The 23,938-nt window shown below is 43.0% G+C and overlaps 1 protein-coding gene across 1 annotated transcript in view; it reads right to left on the reverse strand.

Moving 5' to 3' along the window:
- LOC119406823 (zinc finger protein 271-like) overlaps positions 1-22,870 on the reverse strand; it is a 33,887-nt gene extending 11,017 nt beyond the window's left edge. The window contains exons 1-2 of the mRNA XM_049420223.1: positions 20,513-22,870; positions 2,092-2,666 (exon numbers count right to left, since the gene is read on the reverse strand). Coding sequence (XP_049276180.1) covers positions 2,092-2,666; positions 20,513-20,944 — 1,007 coding nt within the window. The 5' untranslated portion in view covers positions 20,945-22,870. The remainder of the gene's footprint in view (positions 1-2,091; positions 2,667-20,512) is intronic.
- Positions 22,871-23,938: the final 1,068 nt, after the last annotated feature.

Raw genomic sequence — 23,938 nt, forward strand, 5'->3', positions numbered from 1 at the left:
TAACATCAATCTCAAACATCGATGGAACGTAGGACGACCTGATCTGGGACAGAGGGGGACGCAACGAGTAAAGAGGAGGAGGAATAACATCCTAGCAACCACGTGAAAGCGACAAAGGTTCTTATCGCTTCTGCCAGTACAAGTGCATACTGCAGTTCAATAACGCCAAGTAGCGCTGAAAACATGTAAGAAAAAAAGAAAAGTCTTTTTCTCCGTGTAATGGCCACACCTGTGATTTTCAACCCAAATCTCGAAAATAAACCTGCGGCCATTACTTGAGTATATACGGTAATTATGGTTTGAGAATGATGAAAACCATAACAAATTTGAGTTGTATAGAGTATTTTTTTTTTAACACAATACACATCTTTTATAAAGCTTATGACAGTCAGGCACTTGTCGTCTTCACACACAAAATCTACACACCATGCCTGTTGCTTATCTGTTTCCCTTGAGCTGTGCGCAACAAAAACCTCAATATCCACCTTTTCTTTCACTGTACAACATAAAATGCAGGGGCAGCCAGTGCAGTGCTTCTAATTGCCAACTAGCGAAAGAGTTCTTTGCACCTATTTCATTTTTAAATGCACACTAAAGGCAAATAACAATTTATGTCAGAGTGAAAGGCAGTGCTCTAGCAATAGAGAAATTAAGGCAAATGTAGGACACGATTTGCTTCACCAATTACACATTCTGGAACTCAAGTTCAATAACGTAGTAGAACCTCAGTACAATTAATCACAAGTACTTGAACTAGCCATGACAGAACAGCAAAGGGTTGACAGCCGTCAATATGATCTTCGATGACAGAACATGGAATAACAATCCGACAACTGTGTCTGGACAACAATTTGACGAAGCGAAACCGAGTGAAAAACTCCTGCGGCAATACTTTGAACCCTACAAGATCATCCGACGTTGTAGTGCACTGCACTATAAGGTCGCACCCGATGGTGTAATGTCATCACAGCGGCCCCGCACACAACCCAAAGTCATCCATGTGATGCGCCTTTAACTAGTACACGTACTAACAAACTGTGACATTTTATCAACTTGCTTCATGAATTTGTTTTCCGTTTATTTTTGGTTTTGTGCCCCTTTTTCAGAGGGGGGCATTGACACGTATACTTGATTTCTTTTATTTTATGGGAACCAACTCTTACTTTCTTGCAACGTGCTGATTATTGCTCAGCGCAGGCCATGCTTCAACTTGCATGCTGCTTCGCGAATGTTTGAGTACGTTTCAGATTGTATGCGAGCACAAACGATAACTTGAGAAGGTACTATGAAGCATGTCCGTGTATAAAAGCTGATGCATTTCGCCACCAATACGATTATCTGACAACCGACGATTGTGCGCGCCGATACCGTTGCTTTTTCAGCGTCATTCTTTTTAGGTGCACAAGTTCGCCCAATAGAGTTTCACCTTTACCGGCTGCGATTGCTTTCTTCACTGTCACAACTACGTGCAATATCAAGAATTTGATTTTACTAAGGATCGTTTCAAAGAGGCTTATTGTAAACCAAATATCAAGAGTGAAGGTACGTTCCCCTGTGCTACCAATCTAGCGCCAAAAAAAAATTTACACAAACACTACTGCGGCCTGGGCTTAACAGTACACCTGGAGCTTTTTTCCTTGTACGAGTGATTTCAATAATGTTCCAGTCTTTTTCATACAACCCACACTCAAGGCAAGTCGCACCTTTGCTTTCAAACCACAACTACAAAGTCCCCCAAAGCAACATAAGAAATTTTTTTTAACACTGACACATTCTTCTATAAGCAATATCAAAAAACTAAATTCCTGAAGCATCTGAAGACAGTTTTATGCACATTAGAAGCTATCTTCACCTTAAAGTTTTATTGACTCAATTAACCCTGCCAAAAGAAGTCTATGCATCTGATCTTAAGTGGCGGCGCCAGCAGGGGTCCCAAGGGGGGGCTACCCCCCCTTGCCCCCCCTAGAGGGAACATAGTCAGAACACAACGCCTATGTTCCCACTGCAACCCTTAAGAAACTCGCTTGTCGTGGATGCCCCCCCCCCCCCCAGTAAAAGAATCCTGGTGCCGCCCCTGCTGACCTTTAGGGCTTCTTGTTGGTGTGGTGATAGTGCACGTGGCGAGCAAGGTGCTGCTCCAGCTTAAAGGACGCAGTACAGTAGACACACGAAAAAGGACGCTCTCCTGTATGCATAAGCATGTGCTTCTTGAGGGTGCATTTCAGCACAAAGGACGCGTCACATTGCTCACAGGAAAAAGGTCGTTCTCCTGTGTGGGAGCGCGTATGGCGAATCAGGTCAGATTTGCTTAAGAAGGATGAATTGCAGTCAACACAGGGATAAGGACGCCGTCCTGTGTGGGTGCGCGCATGCCGCATGAGATGGTTTCTGTTAGTGAAGTCAGCTGGACACAGATGGCACTGGAAGGGGCGCTCGCCCGTATGTTGGAGAAGGTGATTTTTCATGCGCCTTTTTTCTGTGGTAACATAGGTGCACTGCCGGCAGGAATGCAGTCTGCCTTCCACGGATACGAGTGAATCGTACTGCTCCGGGAATGCCAAAGACGAGGAACCTGCAAAGCCAGAGAGAGGAGAGGAAGGCGATGCCAGCTGTGTGTCTCGCACATTAAATTGAACTAGATGACAGCACCAGGCAATCAAGTTGGGTTACTCTACATGTAATACTGAAAGGCGAGCTAGTTGGTACATATACATCGTAATAACTTTTTCTAGCGCTGATGTCGTTCCCTCTCTTTGTCCATATCAGTCTGCGCTAGAAAAAGTTATTACGATACTCTACATGTATTTGAAGTATGCAATGGTCTCGGACCATGTCAACCACATGTGACTTCAGTGGCAAGAGTGTACTGTCATACAAGTTCCGAACCCAAATACCAATATGTGGGAGCACTTGCTGGCAATATCTAAATGTTCAATTTGGATGCATTTCCAATGGCATATTTAAGGTATGTTACCACCTCTGTCAAAAAAATCTTAGTCTTAGTTGCATGCTAATACTGTGTTGGAAAGCTGACTTATTCAGAACTTTTAAGATGAATAGAATTATTTAAGCTGCACCTTCATTATTTAACCTTCATCAAAATGCAGCCACAGCAACCGGTATTTGATCCTGCGACCTTCGAGTTGGCAGTCAAGCACCATGACCACTACGCCACCGCGGCAGGTATTTTCGATAAATAGTCTTGAATAAACAAGGTTTTTAAAAATGTAGAAAAACAGAAAACAATCCTTTTTGACAAATGTGTATTTAAAGGTGGTGACATACTTCAATCAGCCAAATTTATCTGTATATGTGCAACTACTTTAAACAAACTAATTGTTTTTGTTTTTTTCAAGTAGAAGTATCTATAAAATGTAGCACAGCAAAAGCATCACTTGACATTTGAACACATGATGTATATGAAATAAAATGTCAGCGAAAGAAGTTCATATCAAACAATTGAAAAATATCACAAATTAAAGAAAAAGGAATATATGCAGGGGTTAGGATATTGTGACAGCTTCTAGTGGTGGTGAAAAAATACAGGCACGTTATTAAGCATAACACAAAAATTGTTTATCCATATGTGTTAGCACAGCTTATTCATTTCGCATTAGTGCTTCTATACAGCTTCAATCAAAGCGTAACAATATAATAAAATTCTGAAAGTAACTTATTCACCAGATATTATTTCAGTCGCTTACATGACCACAGAAAAGAACAGATATTTCACTTTATGGCTAGGCATAACTCATTATCCAGAATGAATTTAGAAAGCCATACTGGCACGCCTAACTGTTCAAAGCTATTTCAATGTCGAACACTGTGCAATGCACACATCAACATATCAAAGCACCAGAGCATTTTCGAGGTCAAAGTATGCACATCATAAGCATACACCATGAACGAAATAAACATGACATAATACAAAAGTTATAGCGAAAGTAATTGGTGCAAGTGAAAATAGTTATGTGAAGGGAATACAGCCACATTTAGGTGCACACTTCAGTTTCTCAGTAAGGTACTACGGCAGAAAGAAAATAAATAGAGCTGGTTGGTCGATGTTAGTTTTGACTGTTATTTGAAAGCACAACACAAGAACACAAAGGATGACAGGGCTAGATGCATAATGAAGTAACGGAAAATTTCCACGGTAAACTAGTTTCAATGTCACTGTCAGCATGGTGCAGTGCAAAAGATAACGTGCCACTTTTTCTCTCAGCTAAGCTTTCCCGAATATGTGCACTGGTGACAAGACTTGCAAGGACAGGAGTATCACGGGTGCAACAGCTGGAACAGGATTTGGAGCAATTTTTAGAGCAGCAAAATACTGCTTTTCAAGCTCAAAAATGCAACTTTGGAGCAGGTTACAGAAAAAGAAAACTCCATTTTTTAGCACAAAAGCTCAAATTTGGAGCAGTGTAACAAAGATGGCTTTTAGCAAAGAAAACAAAAGTGTGTACAAACGATGCAACATCAGCTAACTTGCGCACAGTGCACATGAGTACTGCTATTTCAATAAAAGCAATGTTTTCAACAGTGCAAACAATGATGAAATCCACATTACCATTTGCAGCACTTGCGTCCAATCATTTGTCAGGCACTGCAAATGCTAATGTGGACCTGCCAACCTGGAGATATGTAAAGGAGGAGCGGGTGGGGGTGGCAAAAAATAAATCTGGCGTACGTTTATGTTTATCGTTTCCCAGGGCCAGAGAAACGTCTCTGAATGATTTACAGTAATTTTTGAGCCATCAGCGATCATACTATTACTCGTAAATATAAGGCGTGTGCACGCACGAGCAATTAAGGAACAAAATGTGCCGTGTCCTGTGACAGCTAGTACTAATAGCCCCTTCTAAATCTTGGTACACTTTTCTGTAAGGCATCAGTGTACTGCGACGAAAGTGGCTTAAAAAGCACACCGCACGCGATACAAGGCCAGAAAATTTTAGAACCACTGTCCTTTTTTTTGTTTTCTTTCGCAGTGGGTTTAGGGTTATGGTCTGATGATGATGCGCAAAGTGCCAATGCAATCTCTATTTCTTGCTAAAATTAGCACAACTGAGAAAATTTTGATGGTGGTCAGACATTTTGGCGCAGCGTGGTACAATTTCAACAAAGTGCACGGTTTTGGCTCAGCTTGATGCAAAAATAAAGAATTGTATCAAATTGGCACAATTGGCGCAGCCGTTGCACCCCTGGAGTATGCATCACCACTTACCCAGCTTGAAACAATCCTTTGTAAACACAGACACAATTCCTTTATGATGATGATTAAAATTTAAACACTGTAATGAAGTTCATTCTTTTTTTCAGAATTTATATAGACCAACACGTTCACAAACCAATTTCCAAATTGACTTGTTTCAGCATAAGCAGTAAGAAACAGTAAAGATAGTCACAATGCCATCACACTTCATAACAAATTAAACACAATGTAACAGGGCAACTAAGCAAATTATTTCTATTAAAAGGCTGGTGCGTTTCATTTCTTGACAATATCCAAAGCATGCAGTTTCTGGATGTTCTTCAGAAGCAGTGGGCACATCTGCAACAGCAGAAAGAGCACTGTTAAAGCTAGCACAAATACAGTACACCCACAAACATTTACCCCAAATCAGAGTTGCACATAACAAAACTCATTGCAATCAATTACATTTTTTGTAGTTTTATATTGGCGCAATTATTTTAAGGTGAAAGCCTCAAATGTCTTATGTTTCAACGTCTTGTAAGGACAAAGAATTTGGTCCAAAAAAAAAAGGAAGTGAGAGTGCCAGCTGCATGTGTGCTCCGTCCACTAATGGTGAATTCCATTGGCAGACTTGGAGCACTTCCGGTAGCAGTTTTCCTGCTCCATTCGGAGCAAGTCTGTTCCATTGGCAGATTGAGGGTGCTCCCTATGTATTTCATGGGCAGATCCGGAGCAGCTCCACCACCAGACTCACTCCACGGAGCAACTCTCTCTACTCCGCGAAAAGTGGCGGATTCGACGGGAAGTCGAAAGCTCCCCGCGCGTGCGCAGAGCGCGGCGTACTGCGTGCGTGGTACAATGCGCTGTCCAACCGCACCTGTTCTCTCCACTCACGCCCGTGAAGGCGAAAACAGCGTGAAACACGAGGAATGCTGGGCACTTGTGAAGCAGATGTGTGCTAGCGCCCCCTACCATTTACTCTGGCAAGGGCGCTTGTGTTCCACTGGCAGATTTCCTTCGGTTGCTCTCCGCCGGAGTGGAGTGCTCCAGCGCAGAGTTCGTCACTCTGAATCCGCCAATGGAATTCACCATAAGTCTTTGCGCTGTTTGCGCAAGCAGCAGTGCAGTGGACACGTGAAGAAGGGCGAGATGCTGATGGCCCTGGCAGGCATGCAAAATTTGGATTGTAAAGGTGTGCGAGGAGTGTTCACTTCTAGTTGGGGCAGGAGCCCATTTGGCTGCCTTTGCATGCCATGCTGCGAGTTTTTCCACTGCCGCAGCATATTGAAAACTCCATCGCATGCTGCCTAAATGTCACCGTGTGGGATTGGAGCTTCATTCCACATCACTAAGGGTCCAACTTGGCTCTCGCCTTCACATTCTTAGAAATTTCTAATCATTCCTTGTCATTCTTTAACTAGATGTAACCAGCACTATTATAGAGACCAACTTAAGTGGGCATGCGCAATGCCAATTTCAGCACTTGTAATAGGCAGGAACCACAGTGCAGAACATTTGCGCTCATACATGAAGCAATGTATAAAATTCTTATGTTCAGATAAGCAAATCAAGGTGCTCAATACTTCTTCCCTAATCATAATGAACCATTCTGGCCAACTACATTAACAGGCACAGGCATGACTTGACAAGCATGGCCACTTTTGGATGTTGGTGCCAGGAAATTGAGTATGTACTGACGTTTCCCATTTTTGCTGCACTTATCAAAAGTAGCTTCCTTGAGCCCAAACAATAATAAAGTCCAGCATTTCGAAGAGAATAGAGATGAGAGGATTGAGCCATTCAGTAAACACAGATTGGTGAGCAAAGCTTTTGAACAACACCATCCTTTTTTGCTGCAGGCACATGCACCGAGTTTTCAGTACCTGTGCTGGTGTTTTCATATTGACGGTATGAAGGTGATCGATAAAAATTTTGAAAAACAAGACTCAGTGCAGATGAATGGTACGTGAAGTGCTGCAGAAGATGCACTTTAAGACACAGGCTATCTCATCCTATTTTATGGGATAATAAAGGGATACTGAACAAAAATATGAAAAAAAATTACAAGAGCTGTGAAATTTCACTCGGAAGACTCCACTGTTTCAATAAACAGTGTTTATTTCACATATTTTTGATCAGATCACTGGATTCTTGGAGAATCAGGAGCGCACGGCAGCTGCACATCAGCACGAGTGAAGCTGTGCGTTGATGGTCGTGACATCACGCACGCTGGCAGTGAAAAGAGCAGAAACACAGGCAGGCAGTGCATGCTATCCCTATGCCACCTAGAGGTCCTGTCCTGCCACTTCCATTTCTCCACGTCCCCTTTAGATACACTCTACAAAGGCACAGGGACGGGCCCCATTCGAAAGTACTGTTCACTGCTGGTGCAGTTAGTAGTGGTTCTAGGGACCACAGTAGGAGCGGAGAGGGCTTTACCTACAGTCGGCTATATCTTGAAGGAAGCGAATGTAACTTACTTTTTGCAATTCGCGCATGACTGGTATACCTCCTAGGGATGCACAACTACACTTACCAACAAATCATCTCATTTGATGAACTGGTAGCGTGATACTAAAAAAAAAACGACCAAGAAACAACAGACAAGGACAAGTGCAACTGAAGTTTTATTGGGAAAAAAAAAGACACATACGTACACTGCACATCACCAGAATTGACAAGAGGCAATCTAGCAGACCATGACAACACTAACCATGAACTCTGTGCAAAGCAAAGAACACAGAACCACAGTTTCAAAGGGCAGAAAGAAACGACATGACAGATAAATAACACATGATGCTAAGAAACATATCTTTCCGAGAGAAAGAATGACAGATGCATCACTGATATAGGCCTCATGGGCCATTTCTTAAATGTGCACCTCCGAGAGCACAAGAATAACAAGTACTAAGCACGGTTCCCATTTGGCAATAGACTGCAGCTCGTGCAAATGTGTACCTTTGTTCTGTAACACCACAGTGTTGCTTCAAGATCAGAATAAGCAGGCCCACAAAATTATGGAAGCGTTTCACATTCATCAAGCTGGCATTATGTGCATCAGTGTCCCATCTATCGCTCTTTCACACAAAGAGACATCTTTTTTAGTGTCTTGAGTTATTTATCAGTTACACGCTTTTTCCTGCCCTTTGAAACTGTGGTTCAATCTTCTTTGGTTCACACAGAGTCCATGATTAGTGCAATCACGGTCTGTTAGATTACCTCTTCTCAATTATGGTTGATGCACAGTTGGCGCTTCACTTTTTCTGCTTATAGTACATATTTCTTTTCAATAGACTCACTTTCAGCTGCGAGTACATGCTTGGCCTCGTCAGTTCTTTTTTCGTCTCTCTAAGTATTGCACCACCAAATGAAACCATACCGACTGGCGCTAATGTGTACGCTTCTACACGATCTCAAACATTCATTAGAAACAACTGTTCACTTATGCCAAGCCTACTTTACTGGGCTGGCGTACTTTTTTTTTTTAAACTGAGAGAGAGAGAGATACGAAGAGGAAAGGCAGGGAGTTTAACCAAGCTGTGGCTTGGTTGGCTACCCTACACTTGGGGTGGGGGAAGGGGGAATAATAGAATAATATCTGTCCACTGGGTTCATCCCAATGGCCCTTTTCCGAACACCACATCTTTCAACGATGGGTGAGAAGCGTTGAAGGTTTTTTTTTAGTAGCGAATCAATGAGACACTTCATAATAAATGTGTCACCTGATTTTCAGCAAAAATTACATTTAAACAAGAACAAACTGCAAACTTTGCGGAGTGACAAAAGATTTCACATCCATGGTTGCTTGCTGTCTCCGTTCACTGTGTCAATCACAACTTCCCCGACTTCTTTCATTCCTTGAAATGCGGAAGAGTGAAGTGAGCTTGCCACATTGTTATGGTGGGAGAGTCCAGATAGAGCCAACAGCAAGTTTTCATGTTACTGCCAGACAATGCTCACTGATTGGCACTGGTCAGAAAGACAAGGCTTGCATTATTCCTTGTTTACCAGGGTACAGTATTATGCAAACCACAGCACATTCAAGCATTTATGTAGGTGTGATTATCACAAAGCCACAAACAGCAGTCAATACAACAAATGTGTGCATATAATGCACCATAATATACACGTTCAAACCGGACAGGCAGGCACTTGCAATCTGAGCATTCACACAAGGAGTTGCACCATGGCCGGCATCCGAGAAAACGCGGCCCACTGTTGTGCTTTTCCACCCACTGCCAAAAATAAAGGGACAATAAACGTGAGCACAAAGTGATGTGCGGACAGGATATTTTATAAACTTCTCGGTGCCCTGTTTGTGACTTTCCTTTTGATACTTGAAAGGGTTAACCCTTTCGCTCCCGTAAAAAAAGAAGAAAATTGTACCAAATTTACCGGAAAACTTTTTTTGGCTCAATTTGTAGACCTTTCTTTTATGAATGATACCATTCTTTGAATTCAGTGGGGTTCCTTTATTTCACTAGTTGCAAAAAAGGAAACGAAGATAACCTGAAGGTGGCTTCACTGCATGGCAGTACAAGAAAAAAAAGATGGCAATAAAATGAAATCCGAGACACAAATGGCACAGCATGGACAAGTGTTGACATCAGTTGACACTCCTTTTTTCTTAGTGTTCAAAGTCATGTTGTTCAGCCACAAGCTTAGGGAAGTTGGTACAACACACTTGCAATTCAAAACATCCCAAGAAACCGGAGACCAGCAGAACGATGCGGACAACAGAACTCTTGTCAGTGTTGCTCTTCTACAGGTCTACCTTCTTTCAAGCTGTATAATTAAATTGCAAATGTATTAACTAGCCCGTACACCCCCTTGCTGTCCTTGATCTATCAGTTATCAGATTGGGACACATCAGCGAAGGTTATTTTAGAAAAATTTTGCACCTTTCATGTTGATTTCATTTCAGAGCTGCCATTAAGGCCGACAAACGTCTGATAATCGCGACGAGTGAGTGACTTATTGGCTGGGTGTGGAGAGGCAGGTGAACAGTGGTACGGCTTATTGCCAGAGCGAATCTTTAGGAGCGCTGTCATGCTAAAGCAGCCATTTGCAGCACATTACACAGCATGCCCAGGTGCATCTTCCCTGGATGGCACAGGGCGACACAATTTCGTTTTTCTTGATGCTGGAAGAAAAACACACACCGCATCACCAACACGCAAGGCACCTTAACGTTGGCTGCACGTGCCTCTCTGTTGGCACAAAAGCCCAACAGTAACAGCAACATGGGCCAGGTGCCTTCATCCTTGTTTAGATACAAGAAAAAAAAAATGCATTAAAGGGTCCCTCGCACGGTCTTTTGAAACTAAATACGTAAGCAGTTAGACTACAACTGGAGTAGATCACACCACAATTTAACCAAAGCAGCTTGTTCAAATGAGCTACAAGCGATTGAAGGTGTTGCCCTTATCCAGAGCTATGTCTTTCTTTTTCCATGATCCTCCACCCACCCACCATAGATTGTGGACGGCATGCTTTGTAAGCGTCATTTAGCTCTCAATGTCACCTGGTCACTCGCATTTTCTCCATCATATCCGCCGGTGAAGCGCTAAGAAGACAACCAGATCGGTCACACTTGTCCTAAATACCGTGTCCATGGTGGAAAAGACGCCTTTAAATCTCAAGGGGGGCTCAAACCTTCGTGTGGCAGCACACCAATTTTGAGCATGCCTCAGACATTTACCATCATGACAATGACAAAAACTGGCGCACGTACAATACCTTCGCAGCAAGGAGATTTGTTTGCATAGCGCCCGCCGTCGACACTTGCCTGAATTGCCCAATTTCGCCCTCGAAGCCGTCCGCTACGTGCGTTTGACAACTCGCGCCTCAAAGGGGCCCCTTGCAGAGTTCGTCCAGCGACGCACGCAAATCTCCGGAACGCCAAACACATGTTGCCGCTAGATTTAAATCAAATTTTCTTTGAACGATCCCCACACACCGCACATGGACAACAACACGGAGAAAAACAAAACGATGAGCGGATGGATGAATGAAGTACCCTTTCGATCGGCCGGTGCCTCACGCCACCTGGCCCGAGCGTCAAAAGAAAAGCCAGCGCTTGTCAACCCTTTATCTCGGAAATATAACCTTTTCAGGTGGTTAGAGATCAAGTGGCTTTGTTCTGTTAGCTGTTCCCGGCGAAAGTAATATATAGACATGAGTAGTGACGACTTGATCAGCAATAAATTTTGCCTCCCTTTTCTTCCCTCCCTTTTCTACGGGAATACAGCCAGCGGCTGTATTCCCACGACGGACGAAATCGCGATTCGACCCCGCGGATCGCGTACTACGTCATCATACGTCACCCGTTCCCGCGCTTTTTCTCCATCCCCTCGCTACGCCACTGAGCTTCTATTTACCAGCCCAACTGAAAAAGCGACCTCGGGCTGACCTGGCCAGCCATGCCCCGAGCTTGGCCGACAGAGTTGGGCCGAGGTTGGGATTGGTTAATGGCTTTACACCGACCGACCTCTGGCTGCTAACGTAGGCCCAAGGCCTGCCTTGGTATGGTGGCTAGACATAGCCTTGGTGCACAGCTGGATTAAATAATCTAGTGCGAATAATCTAGTGCAAGCTAGTGACAGCCAATGCATGAACGCTCAAACAAGAAATTTTCGCTGACCGAGAAATAATGCGCACGGTGTTGGAAAAAAATTTGTGCCCACAGATACAGTGGCGCAGCCATACCTGCTTGTCACGTGGAAATCCTGGGTTCGATTCCCACGCGAACCGAAGATTTTTATGATTTGTTTATTTGCATCTATTTCAAATTTTCGCTCACGGACAACGTTGATTTTTTGCTCACAACCAACGATGCTGACACGGGAATTTCTGCGAAACAACGCCACCGTGTAAAAAAAGTCACAGTTTCGCCGCAAGGGCGAAGCAATGAATGCGATAGCAAGAAATTGGAATGTCACACGAAGAACGAGAAGCAGCTCGATACTTGCAACGCGCCGCTGAAGCCCAAAGTAGGAGGCCTGAAAAGAACGCACAGGTATACACAGGAAAAGCGTGAACTAACAAGTGTCACAGTTACGTCTTTGTGCTTGAGAAACACGCTGCAAGTGTCGACAATGAAGCATCAGACGCCCTTAGATATTTCTTTTTCTTTTAAACTGCGGCACGTGGAGTGACCCCCTGTGTTTCCTCCCACACGGGGGCGTCTGATGCAAGGTGTGCCTAAAGTGGTGTGCCCGGTGTTCTTTTTTTTTTTTCTTCTTCCAATTAAATCACGAGTGGGTATAGAAGAAGGGCCGGCCACTTTGTCATGCGAGTCTCAAGGGCAGTTTTCGAACTGAAATAAAATTACGAGCGTTGCGTCTGCAAGTGTTGACAATGAAGAATCAGGCGTCCTTAGGTATTTCTTTTAAACTGCGGCACGTGGAGTGACCCCCTGCGTTTCCTCCCACACGGGGGCGTATGCAAGGTGTGCCCGGTGTTCTTTGTTTTCTTCCAAATCACGAGTGGGTACAGAAAAGGGCCACTTCGTCGTGCGCGTCTCAAGGGCAATTTTCAACCGGAAAGAAAATTAGGAGCGTTGCGTGATAGAAAACACGCTCAAGCTCCTCCGAGATTTGCTTACCACCAGCAGTAAATGGTATATATAAATAGCTCGCCGTTGTTCCGCTGGCGCATGCGTGGGGCATGGTTGAGTTGTATAATACAGCGGGCTGGGAAGCGAGGTGTCTATGGTTCGAATCCCCGGTCGGGTGCTTCGGTATTTCTTTCTTTGCTTTATTTTTCTTTATGTCTTTTTTACATATATACATACATATACATATCCGGGACATGTCGACGACGGCAAAAATCAGCCGAGACTGTCCATATAATTGCTATCGCAATAATAAAACGGTGAACCACTTGCGCAATGTATCATAGCATATTGTGTACAATGTGGCTCTTCCTTCCAAGCTTGAGCAGACAGTCCGTCTTAAGCCCTGCAAATTCGAGCTGGCTGTTGTGGACACGCACATACAAGCACCCTGAAGCCAGGTCACCAGAAGAGCCCCACCAGAGTACAAATTTCCAGAGCTTTCCGATGCTGATAGGGCTTATTTCGCAACATTTGTCCACAAGCTCTCTAGACGTGTACACCATGCCAATCAGAAGCCACTATCCTATGCCCAGCTGCAAATGGGGATTGGGCAGAGGGCGTGGCTGCGTTGTTGCGGATTTTGAAAGTAAATATGTTACGATTGCAGGAAATGAGCCACTGGCTTGTTCCAAAGCCTGATGCTCTCACTACATATGCATGTTGCAGGACGGAATGTAAGAATTTTCCATATGGAAGTAAGCTTGCAGGAACAATTCAGTAAGAGCATGCCAGGTGATTCAAAGTGACAGTCGGTGCATAATGTGATTCAAATTGGAACGAAGATCAATTAATCAGAATACCAGGTGAATGAAGCTGAAGTAAAGATGAAACATGTGTGAATTAAAGATAATTCAAGATGCATCATATGTCCTTTCAGGTAATTTAATGTGCTAAATGCATACGAGTGAAGCAAATGTGAATTAAAAGTAATAATAAATGATACAAACACATGTATGAACATACATAAAGAGGAATCGGACCCTTTCCCACACAAAAAAATTCTGGGCTACGTCCCTGAGTGAATCTAATGTTCAACAGTGTTAAAGGGTACTGACACGAAAATTTTCAGTTGTTGCTTTTTTGCACTAAATGAAAGGCCAAGCCCTCAAGAGTCTAGAAAAGGTAACGCTAAGTGTGTGTGCGCCCTGAAAAAGTAATTACAGTACGTTTTTAAAAGCTAGTTTCGGTTCCTACTGTACCCTGACGTCACAACACAGTATGAGCTTCTCGTCACGCGCTCGCACAATATATAGTGACATTTCCACGGCCACTCCACACCGTGGCTCTGTTGGTGACGCACAAGCAGCCATTTTGGAAGTTTTGATGACGCACAAGCGATCATCTTGGAAGTTTTGGTACCTAATGTCATCACAACTAGCCAGACTGCTGCGTGAAGTCACCAAAATTTGTACTGTAGCCTGACGTCAAGCTAGTGTCGATGTCAGTAAGTGCGCCATGAAAAAATTGACTTTAATATTAAATTAAAATATTTTATAAGCATTTGCTGAGCTTCACACTTGCTCAGAGCCGTCCCTGCATACAGGAGATTTGTATGGGAGAGTAAACTCGCCTTCATAAAAAGGTGTTAGTACCCCTTTAAAGTGACTTAAAGGCAAATCAAATACGAGTTAACATCTACATAGACCAAGTTCTACATATGATGTAGAACACTAGTTCTACATATGACCAAGTCATATGTAGAACTAGTGGTGATGTCTTTGTAAAGAGAACAATAATAAGTAAGAATGGAAATAACCTTGAACTTAATCTAATTTATTCACATTGATAACATAATTACTACAAATAACGTCCCCTATACTTTCCGTGGCTTGATTGTCTACTGGTTCTCATTAAGGTTGGGTCTAATGAAAAAAAAAAACGAGCCCTTGCATTAAAATTTCCCTTCTTTTATTCGTTCATAACAAGCTTGAACTCGTTCTGGCAGACTTGATGCCTTCAGGTAGTATGCGAGGGATTATATGTTTGCTGCAAGTTTGTAAAGAAAAATAAAAAATTGGAGGACGCTTGAGCTTCGCCTTCAAGAGTAGAATGCGAAAGCGTAATCGGGCCCCATGCACATAGCCTTCTCAATTGCTAGCCTGGCTTCGGTTTTCCGTGCATGCCTCAACCGTGCCACAAGGACACGAACGACTGTGCGCATTACATTGGCCGTTTCAAACCATTCTAGAATGCCTACTGCAAGTACAGCTGTTAAGTGCCCACTATGCCACTATTCTTCCTTTTGCGAATCAGCAAAGGGCCCACTATGTGTCCGTAAGGCAACACGTGAACCTAGGCAGCTGCTCACTTTGTTGATACTTTTGCAGCTGATGACGATTAAATATGTCTGAGCGCTTTGTAATGGGCGGGCCTTTAAAACACCCACTCATTGCGTAATTCACGTTTTGACGCCTGATGCAATTCTATGCTTCTGCCATGCAATATTACATGTGTTAAGGAGACTTGTTCCACTACATGACATTCATATAGTGTTTTTACCGAAGCAGTTTCAAGAAATAGCGTCGCTTTGTGGTAGACACTTCCTGCCACGCAGATGGTCTGTGTTTAATTCTCACTCGAACTGAAGTTTTTTATTATTTATTTTATTTGCATCTTTCTCGATTTTTCGCTCACAACCAACGATGCCGACACCGAAATTTTTGCGAAACAAGCTCTTTTAACGTTATCGCGTTAAAAATATTATGTTCTGCGTGATGCCAGCGGGCAAAAATAAAAAAAGTTCCACACTCGCCGTTATGGCTACGAGCGGCGCTAACACTCCCAAATTTAAATGCACAGATATACCCGACAAAGTGTACGGCAGGACGACACGTTATTCGAAGGTTGCAGGTGTGCAGTCCCTGCTGGCAGCACATTGTATTTTCGTGCATTTTAATTTCTTTGCATTTATAACATAATACTACCAATAATGTCCCCTATACTTTCCTTGGCTTGACTGTCTGCTGGTTGTCATAAAGGAACAGAGAAAAACGAGCCCTTAAAATTCCCCTTCAACTTTAAAGTAATTTAATGGGTGTCTAGTGACAGTATAAGCTTCTGTCTGTGCTATCCTTAGCATTACCTTGACGGACTGTAAAATCCTTGTACCTCCTTTTCGATAGAAGTTTCCATACAATGCAGCACAGCAACAAAAGCCCTAGATATTTGAGCAAATCAAGCATATGCAATAAAATGTGATAAAAAAGTTAACATGAAACAAACTTGAAGATATGAAAACAAAAACAAACAGTTAAAACAGTCACATAGCATCCCTTTCCTGTGGAAAAAAATACAAAATTTTGTGCAGAACACAAGCAGTGGCTTATTTATTATATATTATTTATACAGTATTATATTATTATGTTATAATATTATTTTTATGTAACATAGTATATTATCCATATTAGCACAGTTTACCCATTCACCATATAATGTTTAATCACATTAACAACAACATGTGAGTAAATCGGTCACACCTGTCCCAAATACCATGTCCCATTGTGGAAAATACATCTTAAATACCAAGGACGGCTCAAACCTTCGTGTGGCAGCACACCATTTTTGAGCATGCCTCAGACCTTTACCATCATGACAAAAAGACTGCCGTACATTACATTCGCAGCAAGGTGATTTGTTTGCATAGTGCCCGCCGTAGACACTTGCCCACTTTCACCCTCGAAGCCGTCCGCTACGTGCGTTTGACAATTATATAGTTTGCACTTCTAACTCACGCCTCAAAAAAATGTCTTTATACATCATCCTGAATTATTACAATGGCTTACATTGAAGCCCCATTCGTAAAGCCATATTGACAAGCCTAAATGATCAATGTACTTTGAATATATTACACTGCACAATGTACTGATAAACTGAACAGTGCAGTACATGAATATTAAACATCACAGAGTTCATGTCATCAGCGCAACTAATCCAGAAAGTGATATAGTATCACTGTACCGCATCACATCTTTGGAACAAACTACTCACAGACCTAAAAAACCACAGTCACTTACCTGTTACAAAACAAACCTACATTCTTTTATACTTGCATCACTTGTCTGATGAGAATGTCCTATATTCCTGCCATTACACTCTATTCGCACATGCTCTAGAGTTTGTACAACAGAATATAACTGACGTACCTACCTTCATGATATTTGATGAAGCAGCGCACAAAAGGACAAATTCAAGCACACATAAAATGACACAAACACAAGCGCTGTACTGTAACTGATACTTTATTGACGAAAGACCCGTCTTATCACGAAATTTCAAAACAGTGCCGGTATTCACAGCCGCCAATTTATAGAACTCCTCTCGGCTTACTTGCATTCTACCTTTGCGGAATGGGAAGGCGAAATGTACATCCAGAATAACGGAATTTCTATCGGCTCCTGCATAGCACCAGTGCTGTCCGACATTTATTTGGCTGCACATGACAGGAAACTAAATTACGCGTTTCAAGGTCAGCAGGTGACTAGAGTTTTCCGATATGTCGACGATTTCTTAGTTATTTTAGAGTGCGAAGACAAGAACTTTGATTCTGCAGTATCTAACGCTATGGCCGCATTTACTTCGTGCCTCACATCTTTGTTACTTACGTACGAGCTGTCCATCGGTGGTTATATCAGGTTTTTAAATCTTGGTATATATGTATCCTCTGATCATATATGTTAAGCTTATGAACCAAGGGGCAACAAACCCATCCTCCCCTGCCAATCGGAGCAGTCAAAACTTGTAAAGAGAGCAATTGCTCATTCATATGCCCTCCAAAACTCCTGTCCGCACAAATGTGAAGCCAGCTTCACTAACCAGGTGAGCCGCCTCAGGCACTCTGCGTATCCGTCGAACCTCTTGGTTTCTGTTGCAGAATGCTTGCACAAAAGGACAAAAAAGACAAGTGGTGCCACAAGCAGGGACAGGCAGAGCACTGTGGTCATACCTTATGTGCATGCCATTTTGCACAATCTGCAAAAGATAGACCAAAAAGCCGGTGTTGATGTGGTGTTCTTCACACCAGTGCGATTGTTGGGCCTGTGCATAGAAGTGAATGCTGCAAAGAAGCACGCGCACCTGTGCAAAATCAAGCACCGTAACCCCTACGTCACTTGCATGGAAGAGGTGATCTATAGGATCCCTCTGACCTGTAACAAGGTTTACATTGGTCAGACGGGCAGGTGCCTAAATCATGCGGTTAACGGAACACAACCGTCACTTCATGGCTAAAGATTCTGGACATTTGGCCTTTCACTGTAGGGATTGTGGCTGTGCTCCCATTCGGACAGGTACAAAGGTTGTGCACAAGGAACCCACGAAGGAAACGAGAAATACTTGAGGCAATGGAAATTGACAAATGGAAAGATAAATGTGTCAGTTGCCCCTCAGTATCATTCTCTACAAAAAGCGCCCCGATACCTTGGTCTATAATCATATATTGTTTGCAATTTTTATCCAAAATCCTGTCATATCTGTGCAACTTGCTTTTTTGGTTTTGTTTTTTTGTGGTCTTGATGACCACAAAAAAGTGCTGTCAGTGCTGCAGTCAGTGCGCATGTCACTGCTGTCAGTGTGCATGTGCGTATTATTCTACATAAGACGGGTCCTTCGTCGATAAAGCATCAGTTGCAGTACAGCGCTTGTGTTTTGGTCATTTTATGTGTGCGTGAATTTGTCCTTTTGTGCGCTGCTTCATCAAATATCATGGCTCACCAACTAGCTCATCAGTACATATTAAGTATCTTATCTTCATGTGAATAATACTAAAAGAACTGAGTGATTGATCTACATGAACGAAGCCAACATAAAGATATAACAAGAAGATTTATACAAGTGAAAATGGTGCCATGTTTGATGGTTGACCAGAATACAGCCACAATGAAGTGCATTTGAGAAACAATTATTTCTTGGTTAGTGCCACAGTAAAATGAAATCAATGAAAATTGTTCGTACATGCCAGTTTTGATCCTCTGCTGACATGACAGCAAAACACAAGAACTGAAACACATAGAATGACTGGGCAAACTGCATTATGAAGTGACATGAGATTTCCACTGCAAACTCATTTCAATATTATTGTTAACATACTGCGGTGCAAAGCAAAGTGTCACTACCACTTGTTGTGAAGTAGCTTATCTATAACAAATATTAAATTGAAATAAGATTGTTTCTCATAGCTAGACAAGAACAAATGCACTACTGAACGCCTCTAAAGACCAATTCAGTACTACCTATGTTGCACAAATGACTGCTTTGTAAGGACCAGCACAATTTCTTTATGCTGATGATCCGAAAACTAAACAGTGAAATAAATTCCATTCTTTTTCTGCACAATCTTCGTGGGCTAACACATGCAAAAACATCTTTCATTTCACTTGTTTCAAGATAACCCATCAGAGGCAGCAGCCAGTAAACATGTGCAGATTGTCATCACAATTCTGATTTTACAATGAATTGAACTGCAGCAAACAAGAGAATGAATTCCATGAAGAAGCTGATGCAGGGCTTTCATGGCAATGTCCAAAATATGAAACTTCTGTGTTCTTTGTAGAAAGAATGGACACACCTGCGACAGTACAGAGATCACTGTTGTTATATAGCCAGCACATATGCTAACAGTACACCCACACAGACATTTACCTTTGGAATCAAACATCTTGCATATAACAAATTCCTTGTTATCAATTACATTTCTGGGTAGTCTTGATGACTTTTTCAGTTGCCAATCACGTGCAACTACTTATTTTAACAGTTTCAGCCCTGCATCTTTTATTTTGGTCGGATACTTATTTTATGCATGTTTTCCTAATAGTTAGGACCTCAGACCACAAACAAAAAATTGAGCCTGTGGTGCAAGTATTAATGGATTTACAGACATGGCATAAAATTAGGTCATCAGCGGTTGTGCAATGCGAAAAATAGCTTCTGTTTTCCTGCTACTCACTAGAGTACACAAAATATGAACCACGTCTCATTTTTCAGTGTGATGCTCATTGAAACGGCTTCGGTATGTCGACCCGAAAATGGCGCTTCCCCGCCTCAGCGTCACCCATGACTTCGGTCAAGCTTCTTCTTTGCGGCTCCCAGCTCCGCAAGCATGCCACAGCTTTGGTGTCAATCGCAGTGGGGATCATTGAAGAATTATTCCCCCAAGAATGGACAGTTTTGGTTTCATTTCCGAGGTGCTAGGGGAAATGTTGTGTGGTGGTATCAGTTGACACTGCCAGGGTCAAAAGGGTTAATCAAAACACAAGCTCTAGTTGGTGATACGAATTTGAGCACTTGAATTTGGTGGGAAATACAGACAGAATTAACATGTGCTGCCATGCCATGCAGCAGTATACTATAAGATTCGAATGTTTAGATAAGCAAATCATGGTGCTCAGTATTGTTTCCTGATCTCCACGCATGATGTTGGCCAACCATTTGAACAGGCATGGTCGTCAAGTGCGAGAGAGTCAGAGAGGGACTAGGTGAAGTAAACAGACAGGACGCAGTGCTAATTAGGTGTGTTTTTCACAGCACTATACATTAGTGCTGCGGAAGACATGTTTAATTAGTGCTGCATCCTGTCCGTTTTCTTTGCCTTGTCCTTCAAACTTTTTTGTCGCCCTAATAAGACACGTTTCAATATCGCCTCTGTCCAACTAAGTCCCGTCACACTGATCCCCCTTCAAAGAAAGCCTCCACGCCTCTCACCTTCAGTGCTTCTCGTTTGCACGACAACTGGACATGTGGCAAATGAGGTTGTGTTTCCGTGTAAAGGATGCATTGCAGTTCACACAGGAAAAGGGACGCACTCCTGTGTGGCTGCACATGTGGCGAAGGAGATTCCCTCTCACCGAAAAGGATGCACTGCAGTATACACATGAAAAGGGTCGCTCTCCGGTGTGGGTGCGCATGTGAGCCACGAGATTGCTGCTCTGAGCAAAGTGAGCAGGGCACATGTTGCACTGGAAAGGGTGCTCGCCCGTATGCTTGCGAAGGTGTCTTTTCATGTGCCCCTTTTTGCTGGTCACATAGGTGCACAGCCGGCAGGAATGCATTTCGTCTTTAACAGACACGAGCGAACAGTACTGCTCCAGGGACACCAAGGACGGGGAAACTGCAAAGACACAAGGAGTGCAGGAAGGCATGCAAACTGCGTGTCACGCACTCCAGGGAACTGGACAGCACCACCAACCAGTCAAGAAGGGTTGCTGCACTTGTTAGCAGAGTACATTATGACACTTCCCCACCGAAAACATGTTCCTGCAGTGGTAAGACTGCACTGAATCTCACACAAGTTCCCACCTCTTTGTACATAAATAACAACGCTGGTAATACATGAAGGTCCAACTTAAATTACAATTTCGATACAATACCTAAAAAGCTGTGCATCTTTGTATGCATACTACTGCATGAAGCACTGGCCGAAAGAACTAATTATCGCCTTTTTCATACAGAAATATCAATACAATGCTGCACGGAAAAAGAACCTCGATATTTCAGCACATGAAGCATGCGAAAGAAAATATGAGTTAGAGAAGACAACATGAAGCAAAGTGGAAAGTATGAAAACAAAAAAACATTTGCAATTGTCATCACAGTTTTTCGTGCTGAACCCTACATCAACAGTTTTGTGCATTATACATCATGTACACCATGGTATCAACCACGTAGTAAAATGTAAGTTATTCACCAGGCAATATTTCGGTCACACTACCACAGGTGCTTAGGCATTCCAGTTTATCACTACATATAACTCATTATCTGAAGTGAATACAGTGGCTATACACTGAAGCAACGTATGGAAAACCACGTTGACATGCCTAAATGATCAAACTGCTTGGAAATCCAAAAAACGGCAGGAAGGGGAAGATGCAAGCTTGCAATGAAAAAATTGGTAAACAGGGGGTGGGTGCTCGAGCCGACGTTTCTACAAGTGGACTTGTCTTCTTCAAGGCTGGAACTGTTCTGCCTTGAAGTTGCCTTGAAGACAAGTCCACTTGTCGAAATGTCGGCTTGAGCACCCCCCCCCCCCCTGTTTACGGATTTTTTCATCGCGAACTGCTAGGAATATATGTTACACTGCACAATGAACTCATCAACTTACCAAAACACTGAATGCCAGCTTGACATCAAAATACTATTCACATATGAGCAAACCAAGTGCACCACAGATACACAAACATAGGAAAGGACATGAACGAAATAAACCTGGCTTAATCTAAAAGGTATAACAAAAACTTATTGGTGAAATTGGAAATGGTGCAACATTTGATGGTTGAAGACAATACGACCATATTTAAGTGCATTTGGGAAACGACCTTCCCTCAGTTTTAGTGGCCCTGCAGGAAGAAAATAAGCGAAATTAGTTGGTGCATGTTAATTTCGAGATTGCGCGATTTGCAAGCACAAGTACACAGACACAAAGGTTTACAAGAGAAAATTAATGCATAACAAAGTAATCCAAAATTTTACAATAAACTTAATTCAATATTATTCTTAACTTTTGGCAATGGAAAAGCAAGAAATCAGTACAGAGTGTTGCAGTAACTATAAAGTTGTTTCTCATAGCTACACTTGCATGAAAATTCACACTGCTTTTGACAAACTTACAAAGACAACAGTGCACATTACTACCAGGCCAGCCTGAGCCAATGCTTTGCAAAAATAGGCATGAAAAAGACAGACTTCTGTCAACTTGAGAGACCTGATGCATATGTGGAAGGGCGGGCCACATGTGGCGTCACTTTCGCTAGAATTTTCCAAAAAGTCAGGCGAAGAGAGGTCCATGTCAACAGCGCTGCTGATGCATGTTAAATAGAATGGCGACCACCAGCTCCTTGGCATCACAGACACAGGAAGGAATGATTGCCTCCTTGGTGCCTTGGCAGCAGTGCGTTGCGGGAGCGAGTTGGTTGGGGAAGCAATGGCCCTCTACGGGTTTTGAAATCAGGGTGTTCTGGCAGCCACGACTATCGGAAAGTGTCACATCAACTTGGGGATCAACAGTGTGATTGGCAAGAACATTTCCGTCCTTGATGTACCTGACAAAGTGCAGTCTGTAGATTTTAATTATCGGTTGGACCTTCACTGAGCTGCCCTACATCGTGTACTCCCTGCGATTATGACATAATGATGAGTACCCATTTTCACACCTAGAGGCAGCCAACAACACCAAGCAGCATGTGACGGTGAACGAGAAGGCCGCAATGCCAGCCAAACGGTCAACTGGAAATTGTTGTCAAGACGTAATAGGTAATAGTGGCGCAGTTCTATTTGAAAAGTGTGGATGTAGATGCTTCTGGACATGAGAGAAGGTGAAATCACCATATCTGTATTCACCAGCATGGAGGAAAACATGATCGTGAGGAAGGGCCAGCTGTTCGACCTAATCACCCAAGTTGACTACAGCACTCCAGACCAACACATCCAGGCCTGTGACCGACTCGAGCGAGCGACTGTTTTCATCCCAACAACAAGGGAATTCTTCACGAAGGAAGTGCAGGTCAGACCCCCACGTCAACGATGCACAAAAGGAAGTATCTGGTGTTCCGTACATACAGAATGATAAGGAGCACTACAGCTCTGTTCAGACGAGATAAAATGCTGTGGTTAAAGTTCTGTCCAGATGAAATCGAACACGAAATGTCTGGCATTCGATCAGATTCTGTCGAGTGCGCCTCCTTGTGTGGAATAAATTCTCCCGCAAAGTGCCGTTGCCCATTCGGGTTTTGTGGCATGCAGTTGGGTCAGTAAGCGTCAGTGGCAAGTCGCTACTGACCCTTGCTCTGGCACAGTAGTGGTACTGGCAAAATAGAACTACAGATTACTGGTCCACCATAGACGCGGGCCAACCACTTACACTGACAAAATAATGAGAAACGTGAAGCGGCATGGCGTAAGTTTCCGGGCGCCCAGTGACATGGGCCAACCACTGACGCTGGCAAAATAGCAATACTCGCTGCAACCGTTCTCCTGCAGAACTGATTGCATGAGTGGAGGCGCGCCAGGCAGAAACAGACACAGCATCACGTTTCGCATTGGATTCCGTCCGGATGGAACCTTACGCAGTTATATATATAGATGTGTGTGCGTGTCTGGAAAAGGATATGTGGTTCTAAGAAACCGTTAATTTGTCAACA

The sequence above is a fragment of the Rhipicephalus sanguineus genome, chromosome 10, assembly GCF_013339695.2.
Source record: "Rhipicephalus sanguineus isolate Rsan-2018 chromosome 10, BIME_Rsan_1.4, whole genome shotgun sequence".
NCBI classification, from domain to species: domain Eukaryota; kingdom Metazoa; phylum Arthropoda; class Arachnida; order Ixodida; family Ixodidae; genus Rhipicephalus; species Rhipicephalus sanguineus.